The 21,463-nt window shown below is 46.6% G+C and overlaps 1 protein-coding gene and 1 long non-coding RNA gene across 4 annotated transcripts; one reads left to right on the forward strand and one right to left on the reverse strand.

Annotated features, from left to right (window-relative positions):
- On the reverse strand, positions 1 to 11,823 carry NDUFV3 (NADH:ubiquinone oxidoreductase subunit V3). 2 transcript variants are annotated; one of them, XM_036069292.2, is made up of 4 exons: positions 11,668 to 11,823; positions 10,371 to 10,491; positions 2,400 to 3,506; positions 1 to 233 (listed from the first exon to the last, which is right to left on the reverse strand). In XM_036069292.2, exons 1-4 carry the CDS (start codon positions 11,713 to 11,715, stop codon positions 70 to 72), a joined length of 1,440 nt encoding a protein of 479 aa, XP_035925185.1. In that variant the 5' UTR covers positions 11,716 to 11,823; the 3' UTR covers positions 1 to 69. The 2 variants fall into 2 exon arrangements, with proteins under 2 accessions (XP_035925185.1, XP_035925186.1); XM_036069293.2 differs by lacking the exon at positions 2,400 to 3,506.
- A 58-nt stretch (positions 11,824 to 11,881) lies between these two features.
- On the forward strand, positions 11,882 to 20,857 carry LOC118520992 (uncharacterized). 2 transcript variants are annotated; one of them, XR_013446821.1, is made up of 3 exons: positions 11,882 to 12,412; positions 15,217 to 15,370; positions 19,964 to 20,857. It is a non-coding gene; the product is annotated as an uncharacterized LOC118520992 (long non-coding RNA). The 2 variants fall into 2 exon arrangements; XR_013446837.1 differs by having other exon boundaries at positions 11,886 to 12,242.
- The last annotated feature ends 606 nt before the right edge of the window (positions 20,858 to 21,463 follow it).

A 21,463-nucleotide genomic window follows, 5' to 3' on the forward strand; every position in this document is an offset into this window, starting at 1 on the left:
CCTTGTGACTGGTGCGGATTTTATTTCTGCTGCCCAGACACCAGAAGGTTTACTCTCTCAAGGGAGCGCTCAGTGGCGAGGTGACTCCCGTCCTGAAGAGGGCTGAGGCATCCTGAACTTGGACAGGTCCAGGTTGAGGTCTAAGAAGGTGTACGGGGTGTAGTCATGGTGCTGGAGGTTCCTGTACGTGGTGTTATCGAACGGCTCGGCAAGGCCAGCGGCTTGAGCAGGCTCTGTGGGGAAAAGCGAGGCCTGTGAGAACACGGGACAGAAAGTGCCTCCGCGGGGCTCAGCTCAGACACCCGTGCACCCAGCATTCCTCACACACCCTGCCTGAAATAAACTAATTAGAAAACCTGTGAAAGCAACAGGATCTTCAGAAGCCAAACCAAGGAAAATGTATTCTAAAACACACAGCCTTCACAATGGGGGCAATGGGATGGTTCTTACGATGTGTCCTAATACCCGACTTTGTAGACTTCTAGGTCCTGTACTTGGCAGAATTTTGAAAATGTCTATAGCGGTTATGGAGGGACTTTCAGGCCACTTAAAGATGCAAGAAAAAAAAAACAGATCTGTTAGAAATCTGTCTTAGAAATAAACCATTTACAGAAAGCAGGAGCTTTAAGTTAAGCCTGTTAAGTCTCTGGATACAAGAAAATTAGACAGACCCTGTTGTAATAACATAACAACCAACTTAAGGGGAAATGGAAATGAGGTGTATAGTTTTCAACGTTTTCTGAAAAAGTTGTTGGTATACTTTAGATTCAGATTAAAATATACAAACTAGATTTTCTTTCTTTTTGTGGAGAAAAAATGTTTGGTAATCGTAGAACTAAAAGCGTGTGGTTGAAGCAAAAGAAATGCAGCTCTCCTACTCCGGGCCAGGTGGTAAGAGGGCACGAGGTGTGGCTTGTGGGGGTGGCGGGCAGAGGGCCGGGTGATGTGCCTGCTGATCCTAGACTTCTGCCACTGGGGCTCTCCCAACTTCTACACGGGCTGCACAGAAAATAACCTAAATAGTTTCCCTGTTTGAATTCATATCAAAAGCTTTGTTTTTCATGTGTTTAGTTGTATTAAACAAAAACGATGTCTTATTCAGACCTGACATCTTCCCAATCTCAAGGAGCAGACTCCCAATGTGGGGTAGGGACATCTTCAAAGCAGATACAGGGATGGTGTTAACTGAAGGGAAATGTGGGTTCAGAAAACCTGTATGAAAATCAATCCCGCCAGAGGGCAAGGGGCCAGGCGGCGGGAGCAGGAAGACTTAGGGACACCCGCCAATGGGCTGTGCTCCAGGGTGGTGGTGGCCTTAGCCTCTGAAGGGCATAAGGGATGTGGGGAAAAGGACACGTCCGTGAAAAATTAGAAGCAAACTGTTTTCAAAATGGTTTGCAATGTGAAAACCCTGTCATCATCCTAAAGGTTTGGGCATTCCTCTCCAGTTCATAGCAGAATGACTGAAGCAGCAGAATCAGGAAATGCGGTTCTTGATGTCTTGACCAGTCTGGCAAGCGCGGGCACTTTTGCGTATTAATAAAAGAGGGAGAAAACGGAGAGAAGAAAACACATAAATTCTGTCCACATAACCAGTAACCAGTAACAATGATCACATAACATCAGGCAAGGGGGAGGCTTTAGGAAGACTACAGAGCAAACAGGAAGGGGCCGGGTTTGTTAGTAATGCATTTTACAGGCATTCTGCGGAACCAGGCTCTGAACCCGGAGCCTGCCCTCCCTGCGTCGCCAGGACCCCCGACTGCACATGCCTCTATAACCGTCAGTGCACCGCCAGATGGCAGCATAAAAGGAATAAAATACTAAACATTTATGACAGCAAAATAGCCCTTCATAAAAATTCAGTATGGAAAAACAAAGCAGCCCACTGTGTTCTCCGGGTGAATCAGAGAAGGAAACGTCATCCGGTGGAAAGAAGATGGAAGCGGCTCTGGGCTGCCCCTGGCTCACTTCCTGCTCTGATTCCTAACACGTGGATTGCCCCTCAGGCCTAAGGAATGTGAAAGCACTGCTCCGAGCAGCTGCCCTTCGGACCCTCCCAGCAGGGCGAGCACGGCCGAGGGAGTCACCCAGGACCCCTTCCTCTGAGAAGAGGCTCGGCAGGTTCACGGAACGGACCCGTGGCCCGCCTCCAAAGTTAAGGGAGGTGCCGGGGGGCAGAAATGACCCAGCGCTCCCACTTCCACTGCGGAGTCAGCGGAAAGTGCCCCAGGGGCTGTGCTAAGGTGTGCAGTATTCACAATCACGGCATCTCTGCTTATCTGAGACCGCGCACCGGGCCGACTACCTGGAACGCTTGTGCACACCGCATGGGCCTCCAGCGGCCCGCAACCCGCACAGGAAAGGAGGTTCTCAAGAGAGCACAAGTCAAGCTATACCCTGTGTGTCGTCCGGCTCTTCCAGGCGAGGCGCCGACTCTACAGCCATCTCGTCTTTTCCCTCAAGCTCCGGGCCTGCGGTCTTTTCCTCGAAAACGCCTTCCTTAGGAACGGGAACTGGCTTCAGATGTCGTCCTGGTACCTGGTCTTCCAAAATCTCCTCTTGAGCCTTCAGGATTCCTCCTGTTACCTGCTTTCCCGAACTTTCCTTGTCAACGGGGGTAAATGCCACCTCTCCATCATGTTCCAATACCTGTTTTTCCAAATGCCTTTCTCTGGTCGCAGGAGGTGCGTGCAGCTGTCCTGCCGCTTGGGTTTCTCCGGTTCCTTCAGACAACTGCACGGGCGCCGGGCTGCCAGCCGGCTGTGTAGACGATCTTGACTTTGTACGGTCAGGTAAGACTTTTTTAACTTCAAGTGGCGTTTGACTTTCTTTATCTTTTTCACTTGATCTAAATATTTTCTCCATTTGTTTTTCCTTGCCGTTTTGCTTCATAAACTCTTTATCTGCTTGTAACTTGGGTGTTGTGGTTTTTGGTTTAGTGTCTTTTCTGTCCTCTAATGGCTTCACAGTGGGCCCTTTCTTCTTTGCCTGACGGGGTCTCTCTGGAGGGCTGAGGTCTGGCTGTCCCTGCTGTGACTGGGTCTTCTCTTTGGCTGATGTTGCAATTTTGGGGGCTCTGTTTTCAAGGGAACGGGAGGCCTGCGGTTTTGGAAGCCCTCCTTTGCCCTTCCTCATCATCTGAGGATCAACCTTGGAGGCGCCGCCCTCCTCGTCAGACTCTGAGTCGGAGGAGCTAGACGAAGAGGACGATGAATCATCTGTCCCTCCCCTGTTCTCCTGAAGAGCTTTTGAATCCGAACCCTGTTTTCTGAATGGAGGCAGAACTTTTTGAGGAAACTCTACCAAAGTCTTTCTTGACAAAAACTCTGGAACCCCTTCATCTGTGAATAGCATGCTATCATCGGGACTGGGGCGAGGGCTAGCTACCATCCCGCCCTGATTCACAACTGATGGGTAAGAACTGGGTGAAGACAAGTTTTTGGACAATTCAGCTGCTGTTGGGGTGGCTAGTAGCTTGCCCCTCTCCTTTGGTTCCACTACATCTAGGAAATGGCATAAAGAGGAATATTATTTTCAATATTTTGTAAAACAATCTAAATTCATCAGTAAGTCACAGACATTTCATTATTAACAGCTTGTTATTATAATATCTTCAATGTAATTATCCTAAGAAATGTTCCACGGGAACGCATTCTTAGGTCAAAGCAAGCCACACAACAAGAGAACAGTAAGAAATGTATATGTTTCTCTTTGCAGCTAAAAAATTTAAAAACAGGGATTTTTACCAACAGAAGTAACAAACTTGTCTCCACTTTTCACAATGAGAGCTTCTTCGATGATAATTTTTAAACTACTATTTCATCCAAATTTCAAACGGTTAAACTATAAGATATTTCCAAATGACTACTGCAGGTTTTAGAAATGTGTAATTTCTTGGGGTGCCTGGGAGGCTCAGTTGGTTAAGCGACTGCCTTCGGCTCAGGTCATGATCCCGGAGTCCTGGGATCGAGTCCCACATCAGGCTCTCGGCTCATTGGGTAGCCTGCTTCTCCCTCTGACCCCCTCCCCTCTCATGCTGTTTCTCACTCTCTCTCAAATAAATAAATAAAATCTTAAAAAAAAAAATGTGTAATTTCTTAAATCTTTAAAAAACTGATGCTTCTCAAATATTAAGAAAGTCATCCATACTGGATGAGCCTGAACTTTCTGAACAAAACAGTAGAGCAGAACAGGGACAAGAGCCTGGTTTGCATCATTTGGGTGTATGCATACGTGTGTGTGAGCGTTGGGGGGGTCGTGGGGTGGGAAGAATTTCGTTCAAATGAATGTGCCCCATGGGGAAGAGAAGTCCTTCAAAATCACAAGTCATTTGGGGACTTCTTTAGCCAGAGAAAAGTATTACACGACCAAAAAAGTCTAAAATAACTTGATGTGTATATCATTGGAAACAACAGGTTTTAAGCTAAAAAAAAAAAAAAAGAATAAGTGCTAATATAAAACCCTTGCATTTTGTAGAGTCAATTATTAAAAAAATAAAATTGCATAGTACATTGATTAGAACCAACTTCATTCAATTTTCTCAGGTGGGAAATCTTTTCTAACCATACAGATTTGAGGAAAAATATAAGACAAGTGTTTCTAAGTTAAAATTACTTTCCAAATCTAAAGCAAATCTTAAAAATACATTACAGATGAGCAAACTCCAAATGCAGAGCCTTTATTTTCAAGTGTAGGAGTCTATTTGATACTGAAGAGATTTCAATCCTACTTCTCTCAAGTGGAAAAAATGTATTCCTAACTTCACTATCTTACCAGTATCCACAACGGGTTCTCACTGTTTTCTGAGCTCAGGGACCTGCACGTGACAGAATGACAGGAAATGATCACAGAAAACGGAGGAGTAACCACAAATCAGAAATGGGCCACAGAGAGGAAAATGGGCAGCGTGAAAGGGCACGACGGCACAGGCAGAGCAGAGTGACCGTTCACACCTTCCACCTGCACCACCACCTCCACCATCGTCTCCCCCAGCACCATCGTCTCCCCCAGCACCATCACCTCCCCCTCCGCCATCGTCTCCCCCAGCACCACCGTCTCCCCCAGCACCATCGTCTCCCCCAGCACCATCACCTCCCCCTCCGCCATCATCTCCCCCAGCACCACCGTCTCCCCCAGCACCATCGTCTCCCCCAGCACCATCACCTCCCCCTCCGCCATCGTCTCCCCCAGCACCACCGTCTCCCCCAGCACCATCGTCTCCCCCAGCACCATCACCTCCCCCTCCGCCATCGTCTCCCCCAGCACCACCGTCTCCCCCAGCACCATCGTCTCCCCCAGCACCATCACCTCCCCCTCCGCCATCGTCTCTCCTAGCACCATCGTCTCCCCCAGCACCATCGTCTCCCCCAGCACCATCACCTCCCCCTCCGCCATCGTCTCCCCCAGCACCATCGTCTCCCCCAGCACCATCGTCTCCCCCAGCACCAGCAGCAGCAGCAGCACCACGTCCTCCGTGCCACGTCTGAGGCTGTGGCCACCTACCAGCCCAGAATCTGCATTCTGAATGCCGAGCAGGTGCTGATGCAGCTAACTCTCAGAACTCACACAGAACTCCAGGGTCACGTTAAACATAAAAATGAGGCAAAGGAGTGTACATGCACTTGAACTCTCTCTCTCTCTAAATTCTACCTGAATCAGCTCAGAAACTCCTCGTGGCCCCTACACCTCCCAGCCTGCTCACCTCTATCATTCATCCATGTTTATGTGGAGCCTAAATTTTCCAAGTATGAAAAATTAAGTTAAAATAAGGCGCATCTTAGATAGGCTGCTTTGAATAGAAAAGTTACAATGCCTGAATCTTCCAAAATATGTTGTGGAGATTTAAAAAACTGCAAATAAGTTATCAAAATCACATTATAGGTTGGTTTATCATCTACTGAAAATGGAAAGAAAATTTCAAATGGGATCAACAGTGATATCATTTAGAAATTCTGTTTGAAAAGGAAATTTCTATGATATGAAATAAGAATGTTTTAAGGTTTCTTTTATTCATGCTAAATTACTGGAAGAATTTCATAGAAAGGCTAATAGACTAAAACAGGGTAATGCATTTTGCTTTTTTTTTTTTTTAGATTTTATTTATTTATTTGACAGAGACACAGCGAGAGAGGGAACACAAGCAGGGGGAGTGGGAGAGGGAGAAGCAGGCTTCCCGTGGAGCAGGGAGCCCGATGCGGGGCTCGATCCCAGGACCCTGGGATCCTGACCTGAGCCGAAGGCAGACGCTTAACGACTGAGCCACCCAGGTGCCCCGCATTTTGCTTTTTTTTTTTTTAAATATTTTATTTATTTGAGAGAGAAAGAGAGCAAGAGAGCATGAGCTGGGGGGAAGGGCAGAGGGAAAGGGAGAAGCAGACTCCCGCTGAGCAAGGAGCCTGATGTGGGGACTTGGTCACAGGACCCCGAAATCATGACCTGAACTGAAGGCAGATGCTTCACCGACTGAGCCACCCAGGTGCCCCTGCATTTTGCTTTTTAATGACAGCCAATTTCTGACCCTCTGCAGCCCGGGCCCAGTGTCCTCTTGTGACTCAAAAGGAAGTTGCCGCAATGATCTGGAGCTGCCACTAGTAACCGCTGTTCCAGAGTCTGCACCCAACCGTGCAGTGCAGAATGAGGTCACCCGAAAAACAGCCCTCTCATGTAGAGGAATGAGGGCTCTCACTTTATGACCCTACTGGTTTGTTTACATGAAGCCTCTTACTTCTATCTAGAGGCAGGGTGCCCATACACTCTATGTTTTAGTTTGATGCTGACCTTCCTTGAAAATCATATGAAAGCACAACGCTACGTAAATAAGTCTAGCCACGGAGGCCTGTCTCACAGCACAAGCCGGGGACTTTTGTGGACTGTTTCTACTCTGTCAGAGATCATATAAATGACCATAACAGCCTACGCACAATAAAGGCCTACAAACTCTAGTAACAGCACCAAGAGAAGTCCTACTGCTTCTCTATCTCCTCTCAAAACAGAACTTACATTTCCCAAATCTCTTTTCTGCTCAGTTGAAAAGTGAGGGCATGACCTTCAAGTTTTTAGTGGTCTCCCTATCAAAGCTTTTTTTTTTTTTTTTAAAGATTTTATTTTTAAGTATAACCTCTACACCCAATGTGGGGCTCGAACTTACAAGCCTGAGATCAAGAGTCGTGTGCTCCCTGACTGAGCCAGCCGGGCACCCCTAGTGGTCTCCCTATTAAAGGCAAAAATGACTATTGGTGTTTGAAATGGATTAGCCACCTTAGAATTCTTCCATATCTTCTCACTGGGTCGCAAAACTCATCTTGGAAACAAAGCATATTCAAAAACAAACGCACATTTTGACAACATGAAGGAATCAGTTACTCAAATTTTATATGCTAATTAAAAGCTTTTTTTTAGATGTACAGGGCTATAAGGTTTGTTTTTTTTTTTAATGAATACATAAGAATCTAGATTTTTTTTCAGAGGCAAGACAGCAGAGTGATTAAAAACACAGACAGTGGGGGCTTACTACCTGGGTTCATGACCGGCTCCGCTACTGACATGTGTGACCCTGAGCAGCTCACGGCTCTCTTCCCTCTACTTTCTCATCTACGTTGCAGGGATACTACTAGTATCTACTCACGGGGTTGTGAGCACCAGACAAGAGACTATATGGAGTGCTTGGAACAGTGCCTGGCACCGTTGGTTAGGATTAAATACAAAGAACCCCTATTTCCAGAGATTCCTCACGTTTCAAACTGAAATAAGGACTTGAAATGGATAATTAACTTTGGCTTCCTGGCAGATTCTTTAAAAAGCGACACAGCAGTCAATGATTGAATACAGATTGTGGTAAACCTCAGCCTAGTGCCCGGATTCAAAGGAACATCAAAGCCAGGGAGCCAGGCAGTTCTGTGGGAGGGGGGACCTACCAGGAGACCCTGGACTCATATCTGTACTGGTGGGTCCCCGCAGGAAGCATGGGCCACAAGAAGCTGGAGCTCCAGAGAGAATGAGGCAGAAGGCGTTCTGTAATACCCGGCTCCTGACTCTGAGGCAGACCCTTTGACTAGAGATGGGACCCCAAGGGTGAGTGCTCAGGGACCAGTCTGCATGCAGGCAACTTCTGTTAGAGCTTCCAAAGCCACTGAGAGTGGACAGGGGTTTAAGCTGGCAATGTGCCACCAGCAGGCAAAAAGCATTTGTGCATCTGACACTCAACCGGTCTTTTAAGTACTGACACTTCAGGTAGACATGGAGACCTGCACATGTCAATTTAGAAGCATCTTCATACACGGATTAAAATTATTATAACTTTTTTTATAATGATAGTTTTTGTCTGTTTTTTTTTTTAAGATTTTATTTATTTATTTGACAGAGAGAGAGAGAGAGAGAGACAGCGAGAGAGGGAACACAAGCAGGGGGAGTAGGAGAGGGAGAAGCAGGCTTCTGTGGAGCAGGGAGCCCGATGCGGGGCTCGATCCCAGGACCCTGGTATCATGACCTTAGCCGAAGGCAGACGCTTAACGACTGAGCTACCCAGGCGCCCCTAAAATTATTTTTAAATTATGGGACACAGGGGCGCCTGGGTGGCTCAGATGGTTGAGCGTCTGCCTTCGGCTCGGGTCATGATCCCGGGGTCCTGGATGGAGCCCCGCGTCGGGCTCCTGGCTTGGCGGGGAGCCTGCTTCTCCCTCTCCCTCTGCCTCTCTCCCTGCGTCTGTGTCTCTCAGATGAATAAATAAAATCTTTAAAAAAAAAATTATGGGACATAAATGTAATGTGCATTAGAGACAGTGTGGTTCTGGATCCTTGTCTTCCCACCTAGAAGCACTCTATGATGGACACAGCACGCACGCGCATCTCGCGCTGGCCCCGCTCTGGCAGGGAGGTACTGCGTCCAAGGGCGGAAACGACACAGGCCCAAGCCCAACTCCCAGCTCAGTGCTCCCTTCTCATAACTGCACCCCATTCCACTCACATATTCATTAGTTCAGTGTCATAAACCTAGGAGGTAGGAGAGCAGATACAAGACTAAAATTCACCAAAGGCAGCGATAACATTAGTAATGAGATGCAACTAATCATCAGTAAACATTGAAAGAATGTCAAAAATGTGTCAGGCATAATGCAGAACTGAACCGACATTCTGGCTGTAAACGTTTTTTTAGGAGTGATCATGGCACTCTGGTTTCGTTAAAAAAAAAAAAAAAAGAAAGAACACTGGATTTAAAACTGGACTGAGTTAAACAGAATAGAACATTCTGAGTTAAACAGAATTCACCTGAGCTGAATTCAGGCCTCCAATGAGCCACCAACAGGAAGGGGTGTTTCCTCAATCGATGGGGCATGAAAGGCAGTCAGGGGCTAGCACACTCAACTGGGCCAATATTTTAAATGCTAGCAGTGGCTTTGTGTGCACTCCAAGGAGGGATAAAACAAAAAATATCTAAGCACTTTCAAATATTCAAACTGAGGAAATGGTAAATGATGAAAATAAGACAAACTCAAATTATCATTCTGAATCACATATAAAAGTCAAAGGTTTGCAGAGACTGTACATATACATCTTTCATTTTTTTATTTTTTAAGATTTTAAGTAATCTCTACACCCAATGTGGGGCTCAAACGCACAACCTGGAGATGGAGAGTCGCATGCTCCAGGGACTGAGCCAGCCAGATGCCCCTATAATCAGTTATTCGTAATGAACAGGGAGTAGAAAATAAAATTCCTAGAAGTATTTAAAATATACTGTCGCACTTTCTATTTTCTTTCCATGAGGATATGCTACACTGGTATTCAGGAGGGAAAAAAAAGTAAAAACCAGCAATAACAATCAAAATGACTATGAAAAGAGCTGGAAACAGATCAGACATCATGCTTCATCAAAGTAAGTTGTAATGGAGAACGGTGCCTGCCCTTAACTCCCTTTCCACGGTCATAAAAAGATGCCTGCAACCCTGGACCATGGCCAACCAAAGCCTGGGAAGCCACACCTGAGTTTCAGAGACGCTGAGAAAAGCCACAACTGGGGGAAGAAAAGCAAGGTGGAGTTCAGAGCTACCATGGGAGTGTGGGACCTGTACCTGGGCCATCTAAATGCCCCCGCCTTTGCACTCCGCATCCCCTTGCTGCGTGTTAGAGTATGGCACTTGGAACTAACACAGGCAGAACTGGTTCGGGGCTAAATATTGAGTCAAAGACTGTTACATGACTGATATGTTTGGTCTAAAACCCATCACAGATCTTATGTCTGATTATAATCTGGACACTGCTGGAAATGAAGAATCAAATTACGTAGTTAGTAAAACTTTTCATGCTTGGAAAGCACACTGATTTATTTGCTTTGCATTCTCTTTCCCTTATGACTATCATTAAAATCTTACTTTTTGGTGGACTTTGCCTCTTGGAATTCGGTGGCAGTCCCTTTTCACTCTTCCCTGATTCTGCAGAGAGAGAAACCGTGGAAGCAAGTCCTCGAAACACTCGTGCTTCTAGGAGCATAGTCTGACAAAAGAATTAACAAATATGGACATTTTAGAGTAATGCCATTTAGAAGCTGTTACAACATAGAAATACTATGTGTTATTACTAAGCATTCATATGGTATATTTCTCATAGTTATTACAATTTCCATAACGTATGTGTTATGGAAATTTTGGAAAATACAAAAAAAAAGCTGCAAGAAAAAAAACCACAGGACAGTCACTATTAACTATGTAACTCCAAGAAATGTCAAAACAGATCTTCTCCCGTACACACTTTTTGTAGTCCCCAATTACCTATTAACCTACAAAATACTCTGATTTTTTTGTAAAATGTTTTCCTATACTTAGAACGCTAAGTAGAAGAAATACTATTTGGCTGTTAATAATGATGTAGACGAATAATAACTGCTTCTGAACTGTTTATATCGTAAGTGGCAAACATCTTATAAACTGATAACTCACTCAGCATGTACTTACTAACAGCTGCTATGGGCTGAGCACTTTTCTAGAAGCTGCATAAAGAACAGAGGTGCCTCTCCTACATATGTGAAGGTAAAGATATGTTTTCTATGTTTATGACTGCAAGTACGTGTCTATGTGTACACATGAGAGCTGAAACAATCATTTAGAAGCAGGTATTTCAAGGACTAAATGGCGGACTCTGAAACAGGTATCCCCATCTATCTATACTCTACTTTGCAATGAACAGTTAGTGCTTTTGTAGTAAGAGCCGTTTAAAATTTACAGTTAAGTGGCCTTACATTTTTTTCTATATGGATAAAGAAAGCCCTTCTTCCTTCCTCTCTTCACAGATGGGGTAATGTAGGCTGACTTCCCAGTGGCTGCCCGGTAAGTTTCCAGGTGAACCAGGTACCTCAAAGTCCCCTCCTCTCCTCTCCGGGCTAAACAAGAGGTCAAGACGCTGTCCTTCACGGTTCTGACCGCTGGGAGCCCTCGCACCTGCCCCGTGGCCCCGGCCCCGCGCGCCTGGCGCTCCTCAGGTGATCGGGGTCCGCCAAGGGGCTGTGGCCGGGCTCAGCGCCCGCTCGCCGGCCCCCAGGCCCGCCCCACGGCCACTTGCTCCGGCCCGGGGTCCTCTCCTGCACCCGGGAGGCGGGTCAACGGCGCACCAGGACGGCCGGAGATGGCCCTGGCCCTACACGGCCTCCCCGCCGCCGGCCCGGCTCCCCTTTACCTTCAGCGCCCCGGACCGTCCTTGCCGCAGCATAAGCGAGGCCGCCATGGCGGTGACACGGGGGAGCGCCGGGCGAGGGCCGGACGGGCCGGAGGTCGCACCCGGACTGACGCCACCGCCGCGCGCGCTCCGCCGCCGAGGTCCCGCCCCTGGGCCGAGGGCACCAATCACAGGCAGGTACGGGGGCGGGGCGGAGCGGGGCCGAGGCCGGGGCCCGCAGGCGCATCCCAGCCGCCTCCCGGCGCCCAGCTCGGCGCCCCAGGCCACGCCCCCAGGTGGAGCTGACAGTCGCCGGCGGGGCGGCTCTCGTCCGAGCAGCGCCGGGGCTGGCTGCGCGCGTGGCCGTCGGAGTGGTCTTGCGGTGTCCTTGTCCCCGGAGGGCCGGCGCGACGTCTGCCAGTGTCCCTTCCCCAGGTGCACAGACTCCAGACCGAGCCCTGGCGACTCTGGCCCTGACCCAGAGTCGTCGGTTTGGTGGCCCCGCGGCACGTTAGGTCCGGGCCTCAGCGCGCGCCCGGCCTCCCTCGGCTGCCACTGGGCGGCGTAGGGTCGGACCCCATCCTGCGATGCACACGGTCAGCAGTGGTCACCGCTGTTCATTGCCCATCCTGCAGGCCACCTCGGGCGGGACCGTGGGCATGCTTTGAGCCCATGACAGCACCAGTGCCGGAGCTAGGCGTGTCAGCAGTGCAAGCTTTATTTTACCTGAATGTTTATGGCTTGCAGTGCAAAGACTTCCCCCAAAGTAAGGCGTAATAGCAGAGCAGGCGTAGTTACTGACCCCTCGCTCCGTGATTGATCGTGCCCCCCCACCCCCACTCCTGCCTTGTCCAGTGCTTCCTAGAAGATGAACGTGCCCGCTCCTCTGACTCCACCCAGGCGAAGTGGAGACTCATTCAGGTGGCAAGATAAATGGGCAGAAACAGGTCCCCCCAGACCCTTATCAAAGGGGACTCTGGAGCCCTGTGAATGCAATGCGACCTGCCACCAGTCATCCAGGGTGGCAGAGGGACAATCTGAGGTCTTAGGATAATAATGAGAAAGAGGTCCTTGGTCTCTCCAGGAGAAGGGAAAACCTTGATAACAGAATTATCCTTTAAAAAAATTTTATTAATTTGAGAGAGAGAGAACAAGTAGGGGGAGGGGCAGAGGGAGAGGGAGAAGCAGGCTCCCCGCTGAGCAGGGAGCCAGACATGGGGCTCTATCCCAGGACCCCGGAATCATGACCTGAGCAGAAGGCAGACACTTAACCCACTGAGCCACCCAGGTGCCCCAACAGAATTATCCTTTACTCAAACCAAATTCACTCTGTTGTCTCCAGCGGAAAGTTCAGGCTTGCGTTGTGAAGCCTCAAGAATAAAATGTCAGCTTCAAGAATAAAACGAAGAGGCCAACCCCATTGGGACCAGTGTGGTCACCAGCCAGAGTGGCTTGAGGAGAGGGCACATAGGTTGAGGGGAGCCCTGGAGAAGAGACACAGTGAGTGGGGGTAGCCATGTTGGCGGTTTTTAAAGAAGCAACATGACTGTGTGTGAAGGTAACTATGGCAAAAAGGTGGAAGACCACTGTCTGAGCCTGGAGGGAGCAGGACCTACTAGGAAGCTAATGTACTCAGGTAGGGCAGTCGAGGTGGGCCTACACTAGAACTACATTAGAACAAAGGGAACAGAAAGAACAGGGCCAAGTGCAAGAGGCAAATACAAGGTTTTGCAGAAAAATCAAAGAGGCAGAGGCCAGAGAGAGGGACCCTGTTTTCACGAGTATTTGTGGAAAGGGGAGTAGACCGTGTTTTCTAATCAGCTGGAAAACTGTAGACTAGATATCATTTCTCCTGCACCCATCACCTTGCCTAGCAAGTACTAACTCAGCAGTTTTTAGACAAAAACCTCAAAAACTTATGTTGGCCTATATTTTCTTATTAATCACATAAAGGTCTATCTAAATTACTCCAGATCCCCCTTCAGTCTCCTAAGGGCAAATTAAACTTCTTTTCAAGATAACTAGAAAATGGAGCATCACTTGGACCCAACCCTGAACTCAAAGGTGTTTAGGCCAAAAAGGAAAATAAAAATATTCAGGTTCCTGCCATCCTCACACATGCCCTAGCTCTGCATTCTTGTCTAAGACATACATTCCTTTTAAGCCCCAAAGGAAACGTATTATGCCATTTTTCTATGTAAATTAATACAACTTAATTATGTGTTTCAAATGAAGCATGGTTTTTTCCTTTTTTTTTTTTGTTTTTTCACAAAGCTTTCAATAACACTGTGGTTTTAAAATGTTGTTGTTGTTTTAAAGATTTATTTGTTTATTTTAGAGAGAGAGAGCATGAGTGGGAAGGGCAGAGGTAGAGGGAGAGAGATTCTCAAGCCGACTCCATGCCGAGCACAGAGCTCAACTTGGGGCTCAGTCACTGAGATCATGATCTGAGCCGAAACCAAGAGTCAGATGCTTAACTGACTGAGCCACCCAAGTGCTCCTAAATACTGTTCAGGATGGCCATATATAGTATGCTTTACTCTTAGTAAGATAATTTTCTTTTTAATAAGAGAAAATAAAAACAGGTAGCTAGCTCAGTGGGTGCCTGGGTGGCACAGTGGGTTAAGCATCCAACTCCTTGGTTTCTGCTTGGGTCATGATCTTGCCATCAAGGGATCAAGCCCCCAGTCAGGCTCCATGCTCAACAAGGAGTCTGCTTTGGGTTCCCTCTCCCTCCTCCTCTGCTTCTCCCCCTGCTCATGCGTGCGCGCGCGCTCTCTCTCTCTCTCTGTCTCGTAAATAAATAAATAAATATAAAATCTTTAAGAAAAAAACAGCTCGGCAAATAGGAAAAGTAAATTTAAAAGCTTTTTTTTGTCAAGACAAAATAAGGAAAGTTAAAGTGAAATTGAATATGTCTAAGCTATGTTTTATTATTATTATTATTTTATTTATTTGTTTTTTAAGTAGGCTTCGTGCCCAGCACGGAGCCCAATGCTGTGCTTGAACTCACGACCCTGAGATCAAGACCTGAATTGAGATCAAGGGTCACACTTAACTGACTGAGCCACCTAGGCACCCCTCAATTATATATATATTTTTAAGATTTATTTGAGAGAGAGAGCATGCAGGGGGAGGGGTAGAGGGAGGAGGAGGAAGTAGACTCCCTTTTGAGCATGAAGCCTGACTTGGGGCTCTATTCCACAACTCTGAGACCATGACCGAGCAGGAATCAAGAGTCGGACGCTCAAGTGGCTCAGTCACCCAGGAGCCTCTAAACTATCTTTTAAAACACAGATAGTGACTTCTGTCTCTGGGAGTATCTGGCCACTAGATATTATGAAAAACCGCTGGGCTACCAAATATTTCACAATGCTGGGTAAAATATCACAAGCATAATTTCAAATGATCGGTTCTGTTCCCATGTCCAGATCCGTGCTCTTGTCCATGATTGCTGTGTCATGATGGACTTGAAACTCATGTGTTTCTGGGCCCTTATCTGTGGGAATTCCCAAGCCCTGGGGTCAGTGTGCATTCCTCCTGAATTGATTTGGTGTTTGTGTCCACCAGGCTCTTTTCAGTGCTGCCTATCTTGGTCTAGTGTGATCATTTTTTTCATCGTTTGGAATGTGCTGGACCACAGGAAGTGTGTGTTCCCAGAGACTAAAACACAAGCAAGAAACCACAAGAAGTCACATTGCTCTGGGAGCATTTGCTGATCTCAGTAAGTTAAAGTCTTGGTTTAACTGATGTCAAGAGGACTTTGGAGCCATGAGCCCTGGGAGTGGGCTGGGAAGCACAGGAGGAAGCCCTTGTAGAGCTGCCCCTCAGTGGCAGGGTGAACATGGGCAAAGCCACCTGCTTGCAGAAAAGGTCACAGGAAATGTGTATCTCAGCCTGGGCACTGGGTGGGGAAAAAATGTCTCAAGGCCTACCCTCTCTTGAATTTGGGGTTAACATACACACATACTTCCCATGGCATAGGACATTCCAATCTATTTATATTAAAATTGAAAACTATGTTTAGCAAAAGGCAGTATAGAAAGTAAGAAGACAAGACACAAACTGGGAAATCATTTAACTCATAATGAATTGGTATCCAGAACATAAAGTTTCCTCCTCACTAACAAGGATGAGCCACCCAGAATAGGTTAGTGACTACCTCTGGAGGGGGTGGAGGGACGGGTGAGGTCCATATGGAAGGGAGCCTTGGGACTTGTCTCCTTTTAGTAATGTTTGTTTGTTTCTTACAGTGTGCTATGGGCACAGGAATGTCTGCTCTTGTGTATTTTTGATATGTATGAAATACTTCATAATGTATTTTAATGAGTAAAAAAGCCATGAGTGGTTTATTTGGTGCCCCAAAGTTATATGGTAGTTTTAGATGCCCACTTTTTGATGGAAAAGATATAGATTCCAATACTACTAGAAATTCTATCTTCCCGTATACTGAAACGATGAAAAGGTTTGTCCGGCAAGATCCTGTGTATATGAACCTACATATATAACCCAGCTCTATGCCTTCATGTTTTCCCTGCCTCATCAAGTGGGCCATTACTGGAGCCTAGCCTACATTCTAATGGCCAAACATCACTACCAAGTAAGGATGAAGAGCTGAGTGCTGGCATGGAGTAAGAACTTAGTTGTTAGAATAGCACTGTCCTCAAAATACAAATGTATGTTGTATTAGTTTGTTAGAGCTACAATAACAAAGGACCACAGCCTGGCTGGCTGAAGACAACAGAAAGGTGTTGTCTCACCGTTCTGGAGGATACAGTCCTAAATGAGGGTGGCAGCGGGAACAGCATCCCCTGAGACCCTGGGTAGAATCCTCCCCTGCCTCTCCCGAGCTTCTGGGGGTGGCCACCAATCCCTGGCATTCCCTGCTTTGTGGCTGCGTTGCTCCAATCTCTGCCTGTCCTCATATGGCTTTTCTTTGTGTGTGTTTCTTCTGTGCATGTCTGTCTCTGTGTCTCAATTTCCCCTTTTTTATAAAGACACAAGTCATACTGGATTAGGGCCTGCTCTGATGACATCATTTGAACTTGAAATCCTCTGTAAAGACTATCTCCAAATAAGGTCACATTTCAAGTACCAGGGGTTAGGATTTCAACTTGTCTTTTTTGGGGAAAATGTAACTCCACCTATAACATGTCAAAACCACATCAGATGGGAAAATACAAGTGACTTTATTTTTTTAAGGAAATTCTTTTTTCTCCAGCTCTATTGAAATATAATTGATATATATAATGTTGTGTAAGTTTAAGGTATACAGTGAAATGACTTGGTATATATCAAGTACATATTCAATATATATTGAATATATTCATATATACATGGATATCAAGTATATATTTATATATATCAATATGAACATCTATATATCTATATCTATCTAGGAATGTCCTGGACAGTCTCTTGTTGCCTTCCTTTGTGGAGTGATGGTTTTCCACAGTGGTAAGCTCTGATTCCCTTCTGTTTCTCCTTTGTGAATCTACTGTAGGCTTTTGCTTTGTGGTTACCATGAGGCTTAAATAAACCACCTTATAGATACAACAGTAAGTTTTACACTGATTACAACTTGACCGCATACAAAAACTCTACCTTTCCACGTCCTCCCCTGGATGTTTTTGCTGTTACGGTTTACGTCTTCATGTTCTCTATATTCATACACAAATGATCGTAGCTGCAGGTATTTTGGATTCTATTGTCCTTTAACCTTTACACAGAGTTAAGTGGTTAACACATCACATTAGAGTATTAGCAGGATCCAGAATCCGACTTTGCCCCCACACCCTTACCATGTGTTGTATGTTTTCCTGTGTATCCACATTACTGGTTAGCGTCCTTCCATTTCAGCTGGAAAAACTCCTTTCTGTGTTTCTTGCAGAGCAGGTCCAGTGGGGATGAACTCCCTCAGCTTTTGTCTGTCTGGGATATCTTTATCTCCCTTTCATTTCTGAAGGGCAGCTTTGCCAGGTGGAGGATTCTAGGTTGGCAGGGTCTTCCTTTGACTATACCATACTGCCCTGTCCTGGCCTGTAAGGTTCCTGCGGAGAAATCTGCTGATTGCTTGATGGGGGTAGCTTGTAACTTACAAGTCTCTTTTCTCTTGCTGCTCTTAAGATTCCCTCTTTGTCCTTGATTTTTGGCAGTTTTATTATAATGTGTCTTGGAAAGGATCTCTTCAAGTTGAGTTTGGTGACCCATGAGCTTCAGGACCTTGAGTGTCCAAATCTCTCCCCTGATTTGGGAAGTTCTTGGCCATTATTTCTTTTAAATAAGCTTTCTGCCACTTTCTCCCGCTCTCCTTCTCTGGACCTCCAATAAATCACAGACTGTTTCTTTTGTTGGTCCCACAGGTCAACCGGGATTTCTTCACTCTCTCATCCTCTCTCCTTTGTCCTCCTCCATCCTTTGGACTGGATGACGTCCAAGTTCCTGTCCACTTCACGGATTTTCTTCTGCTACATCCATTCTGCCGTGGGTGCTCTCCATTGCACTTTTCATTTCATTCACTGTATTCTTCAGCTCCAGAATTTTTTGTTTGGTTCTTGTTTATGATTTCCATCTTTGCTAGGCTTTTCATTTTGTTCATATATTGTTTTCCTGATTCTGTTGAATTGTCTTTTTTGTTTGCTTGTTTTCTTGTAGCTCATTCCTGAAAACAGCTATTTTGAATTATCAGGTAAATCACAGATCTCCAGGTCTTTGGGGGTGGTTGCTAGAAGGTTCTTATGATCCTTTGGTGGCATCATGTTTCTTTGATTTTGCATGTTCCTTGAAGTCTGGCGCTGCTGTGTTCACATCTCAAGTTGCCATCCCCTCCTCTGGACTTTACTAACTGCCTTTGGGAGAGAAATACCTTCCCTCAGCCCTGCTAGGGATTCTGGGGCGATCCCAGACCTCCGGTGGATGTGCCTTCTCCTTATTTCTTGCTCCCTCTTGTGGCTGATTCTTAAGCTTGTATGCCTTCTCTCCACCCCACAATTAACTAGGTTGAGTGCTGACAGCCTCCCCTTTGTTTCCCCAAGGTGGTGCTCAAGCTGGTGGTCTCTCCCTGGCCTGCAGATTTGGGCCCATTATTTGTGCGTGCTCACTAGCTGTTTGCCGAAACTCACTTTTACTGCCATTGGGAGTGCACACATGGAGCTGGTCACAGTGTGGGAGTGTGTGGGGGTGAGGTGCATGGAGTGCTGGGGGTGCCAGTGGGCCAGTTGGGGGATCTGTGAGCAAGGTGTCCCTAGTGGCTCATGGGCAGGCTTTTTGATGGGAGTGTTGGGGTCCCTTTTTTGCCCCTGAGATTTCTATTTGCTGCTCTCCTAGCTCTTCCTGCCCCCAGTACTCATGACCCATACTCTGGAAGAGGCTAGAGACCCAGGTATCTTTGGCAGCATCTCACATGGCTGGGGAAGTCAGGTGCTCACTCACATGCTCTCGCTTTCCCCTGTGAGAGAAATCCTGGCCTAAGGAGCTCTCTCTTGATGCTAAGCTGTAAGGCCCTGGGGGAGGGATGATACGGGTAAAATCACACTGTTCCTCTTACCCTCTCCAATGCACCCAAACTCGTATATTTTTTTTTTGTTCTAACGATGTGCTGGAATTTGTCTGCTGGAAACCTAGACTTCCACAAAAGCTCTTTCCTTTGGGGTGGGGATTGTCTAAGATGGTGTTTTCCAGGGGCTCCCAGAGCATGGCCAAGAGGGGGTGGAGCCACTTCATAGGCCACGGCAAGCTTCACAGCTGGGACCAAAGTCTGTGTGCCTATTACCGGACACGTGGGTGGGTGAGACTCTGCCTGGGTTCCTTCGTGTGTGGGGCTGGGTCCCACAGTTCCCAGAAAGGCACTCTGTCTGTGGATGGATGCTGAACTGCTGTTGAGTGGGGGACATGGTGAGGGGTATCTTATTCAGCCACGATGCTGACATCTCCACAAAGTGTTTAAGGGAACTGTATGAACAAAGTACCACCTTCAGGGGACTGGACAGTTTAAAGTGAAAAAAGGCCTCTGGGCTCCCAATTTGCTAAGGGCAGTAAGAGTTTAAGAGTTGCTCAAAGGGCACATTTTTCAGAGTGAGGAAGAGGTGCTGGAAAAGGAGGGATCTCCAGGAGGGCAGAGGTAACAGTCGCGCTGGGGTACAGCCTGGGGAATGTTCCCAGCAGGCAGAACTCAGCCTCATCGGGGAGCACTCCCTTGTCCTATGGTCCTGTGAACATTCTCCCTATGGATTTAGGAATTGCTCTGCACCAGTGATTGCTCTGTGCACCCATTCTTCCTTTTTTCTTTTCTTCTAAAGATCTATTTTTTTTTTTTTAGAGAGAGAGCACGTGCGTGCACAGGCTGGAGGGGCAGAGGGAGAGGGAGAGAGAATCCCAAGCAGACTCCATGCTGAGTGTGGAGTCCGACGCGGGGCTCGATCCCACCACCCTGAGATCACAACCTGAGCCGAAACCAAGAGTCGGACGCCTAACCGACTGTGCCACCCAGGGACCCCCATTCTTTTCCTTTTCAAATGGAAGTATTCACTGTGGTGGTCCTTTCCCCTTTGGCCAGTGTATGCTGTGTGGGGGGCAGATAATTGATATTTGTAGTTTATCCATCTGTGGATCAAGAGGAACCGCACCTGAGGAGCCACATTCAACCTAGTATAGATCATGAGACCCTGCACTTTGAGCCTGGTACTGGGATTGGGTGAGACTTCCGGGGATCTTGGGAGGAAGTGAGGTTTTTTTTTGGTGGAGAAATGTGAATAATTGGGGCCAAAGGATGGATTGTAGTAGATTCGACCATAAAAATGGCCTCAATTCTCCACCCCTCCCTTTACCCGGGCCCTTTGTAATGCAACTTTGATGCTCCTTTCACTAAGAGGGGGTTTATTTCCCCCGCCTTTGGATCTTGTTGCCCTTGTGTCTTGCGTTGGCCAATAGGATGTGTCAGAAGAAACAGTACACTGGTTCCACACCTGGACCTCACAAGGCCCGTGGGTTTTTTCCTGACTGTGCCTACCATGTAGGTAAGCCCCAGTACCCTCCTGGAAGATGACATGGAGTGGAGACAAGTTGTCCCAGGCCATCCTAGACTGGCTAGTTCTCTTCCAACCAGGTGGCAGGCCACAGACGCATGAGCAAAGACAGCCAACTAAGACCAGCCCAAATGGCCAACCCGCAGAATTGTGAGCTAAGTAAATTATTACTGTTTTAGGCTACACAATTTGTTGTTATACAGTACTTGTTATGTATTTACTATGTATTATTATGACAACAGAAAATTGATACAGTTACTAAAACAGTTACTAACTACAGCTACCATCAACACAGCTGACTCCTTCTAGAAAATCACCAAGGGAAATGGGACAAAACCTAAGGGCTCTCCAATTTTATCCAAGCTGTAAACGATGAATATGCCCTCATCGTTTTGTAAATTTCAGAGAGGTAAAAACTTGGTTACAACTTTAGTAGCTACATTAACAAATTAAAAAAACCCCCAAATTATACAGAACTGAAATTTGAGTTGTGGGTTTGGGGTAATATACTAAGAACATTAGATAGTAAAATATCAACACATCATATTAATGCTGAAATAGTTTCCACATATATGTAAGAGTAATGATGGGTAAAGAGGCCTCAGACAACACGTTCATGGACCTGCGTTAGCATCTGATAGCCCACACAAGATGAACTGAAGTAGCACCAGAGGGGCCACAAAAGGGAAAATTGTGAAAATAAAAATAAGCTTAACATCATTTCAATTCAGACTGGATTAAAATTACAAAGAAAAGGCTTGGGTTATCCTGGACTTTGCTGAGAAAAAGATCTT

The sequence above is a fragment of the Halichoerus grypus genome, chromosome 1 (assembly GCF_964656455.1).
Source record: "Halichoerus grypus chromosome 1, mHalGry1.hap1.1, whole genome shotgun sequence".
NCBI lineage: Eukaryota > Metazoa > Chordata > Mammalia > Carnivora > Phocidae > Halichoerus > Halichoerus grypus.

Coding starts and splice junctions, on each gene's coding strand:
- NDUFV3 (XM_036069292.2), bottom strand. CDS start 11,715: ATGGCGGCCTCGCTTATGCTGCGGCAAGGACGGTCCGGGGCGCTGAAG. Junction 10,492..11,667: donor GACGGTCCGGGGCGCTGAAG/GTAAAGGGGAGC, acceptor TTCTTTTGTCAG/ACTATGCTCCTAGAAGCACG. Junction 234..2,399: donor AGAGCCGGACGACACACAGG/GTATAGCTTGAC, acceptor TTTTCCCCACAG/AGCCTGCTCAAGCCGCTGGC.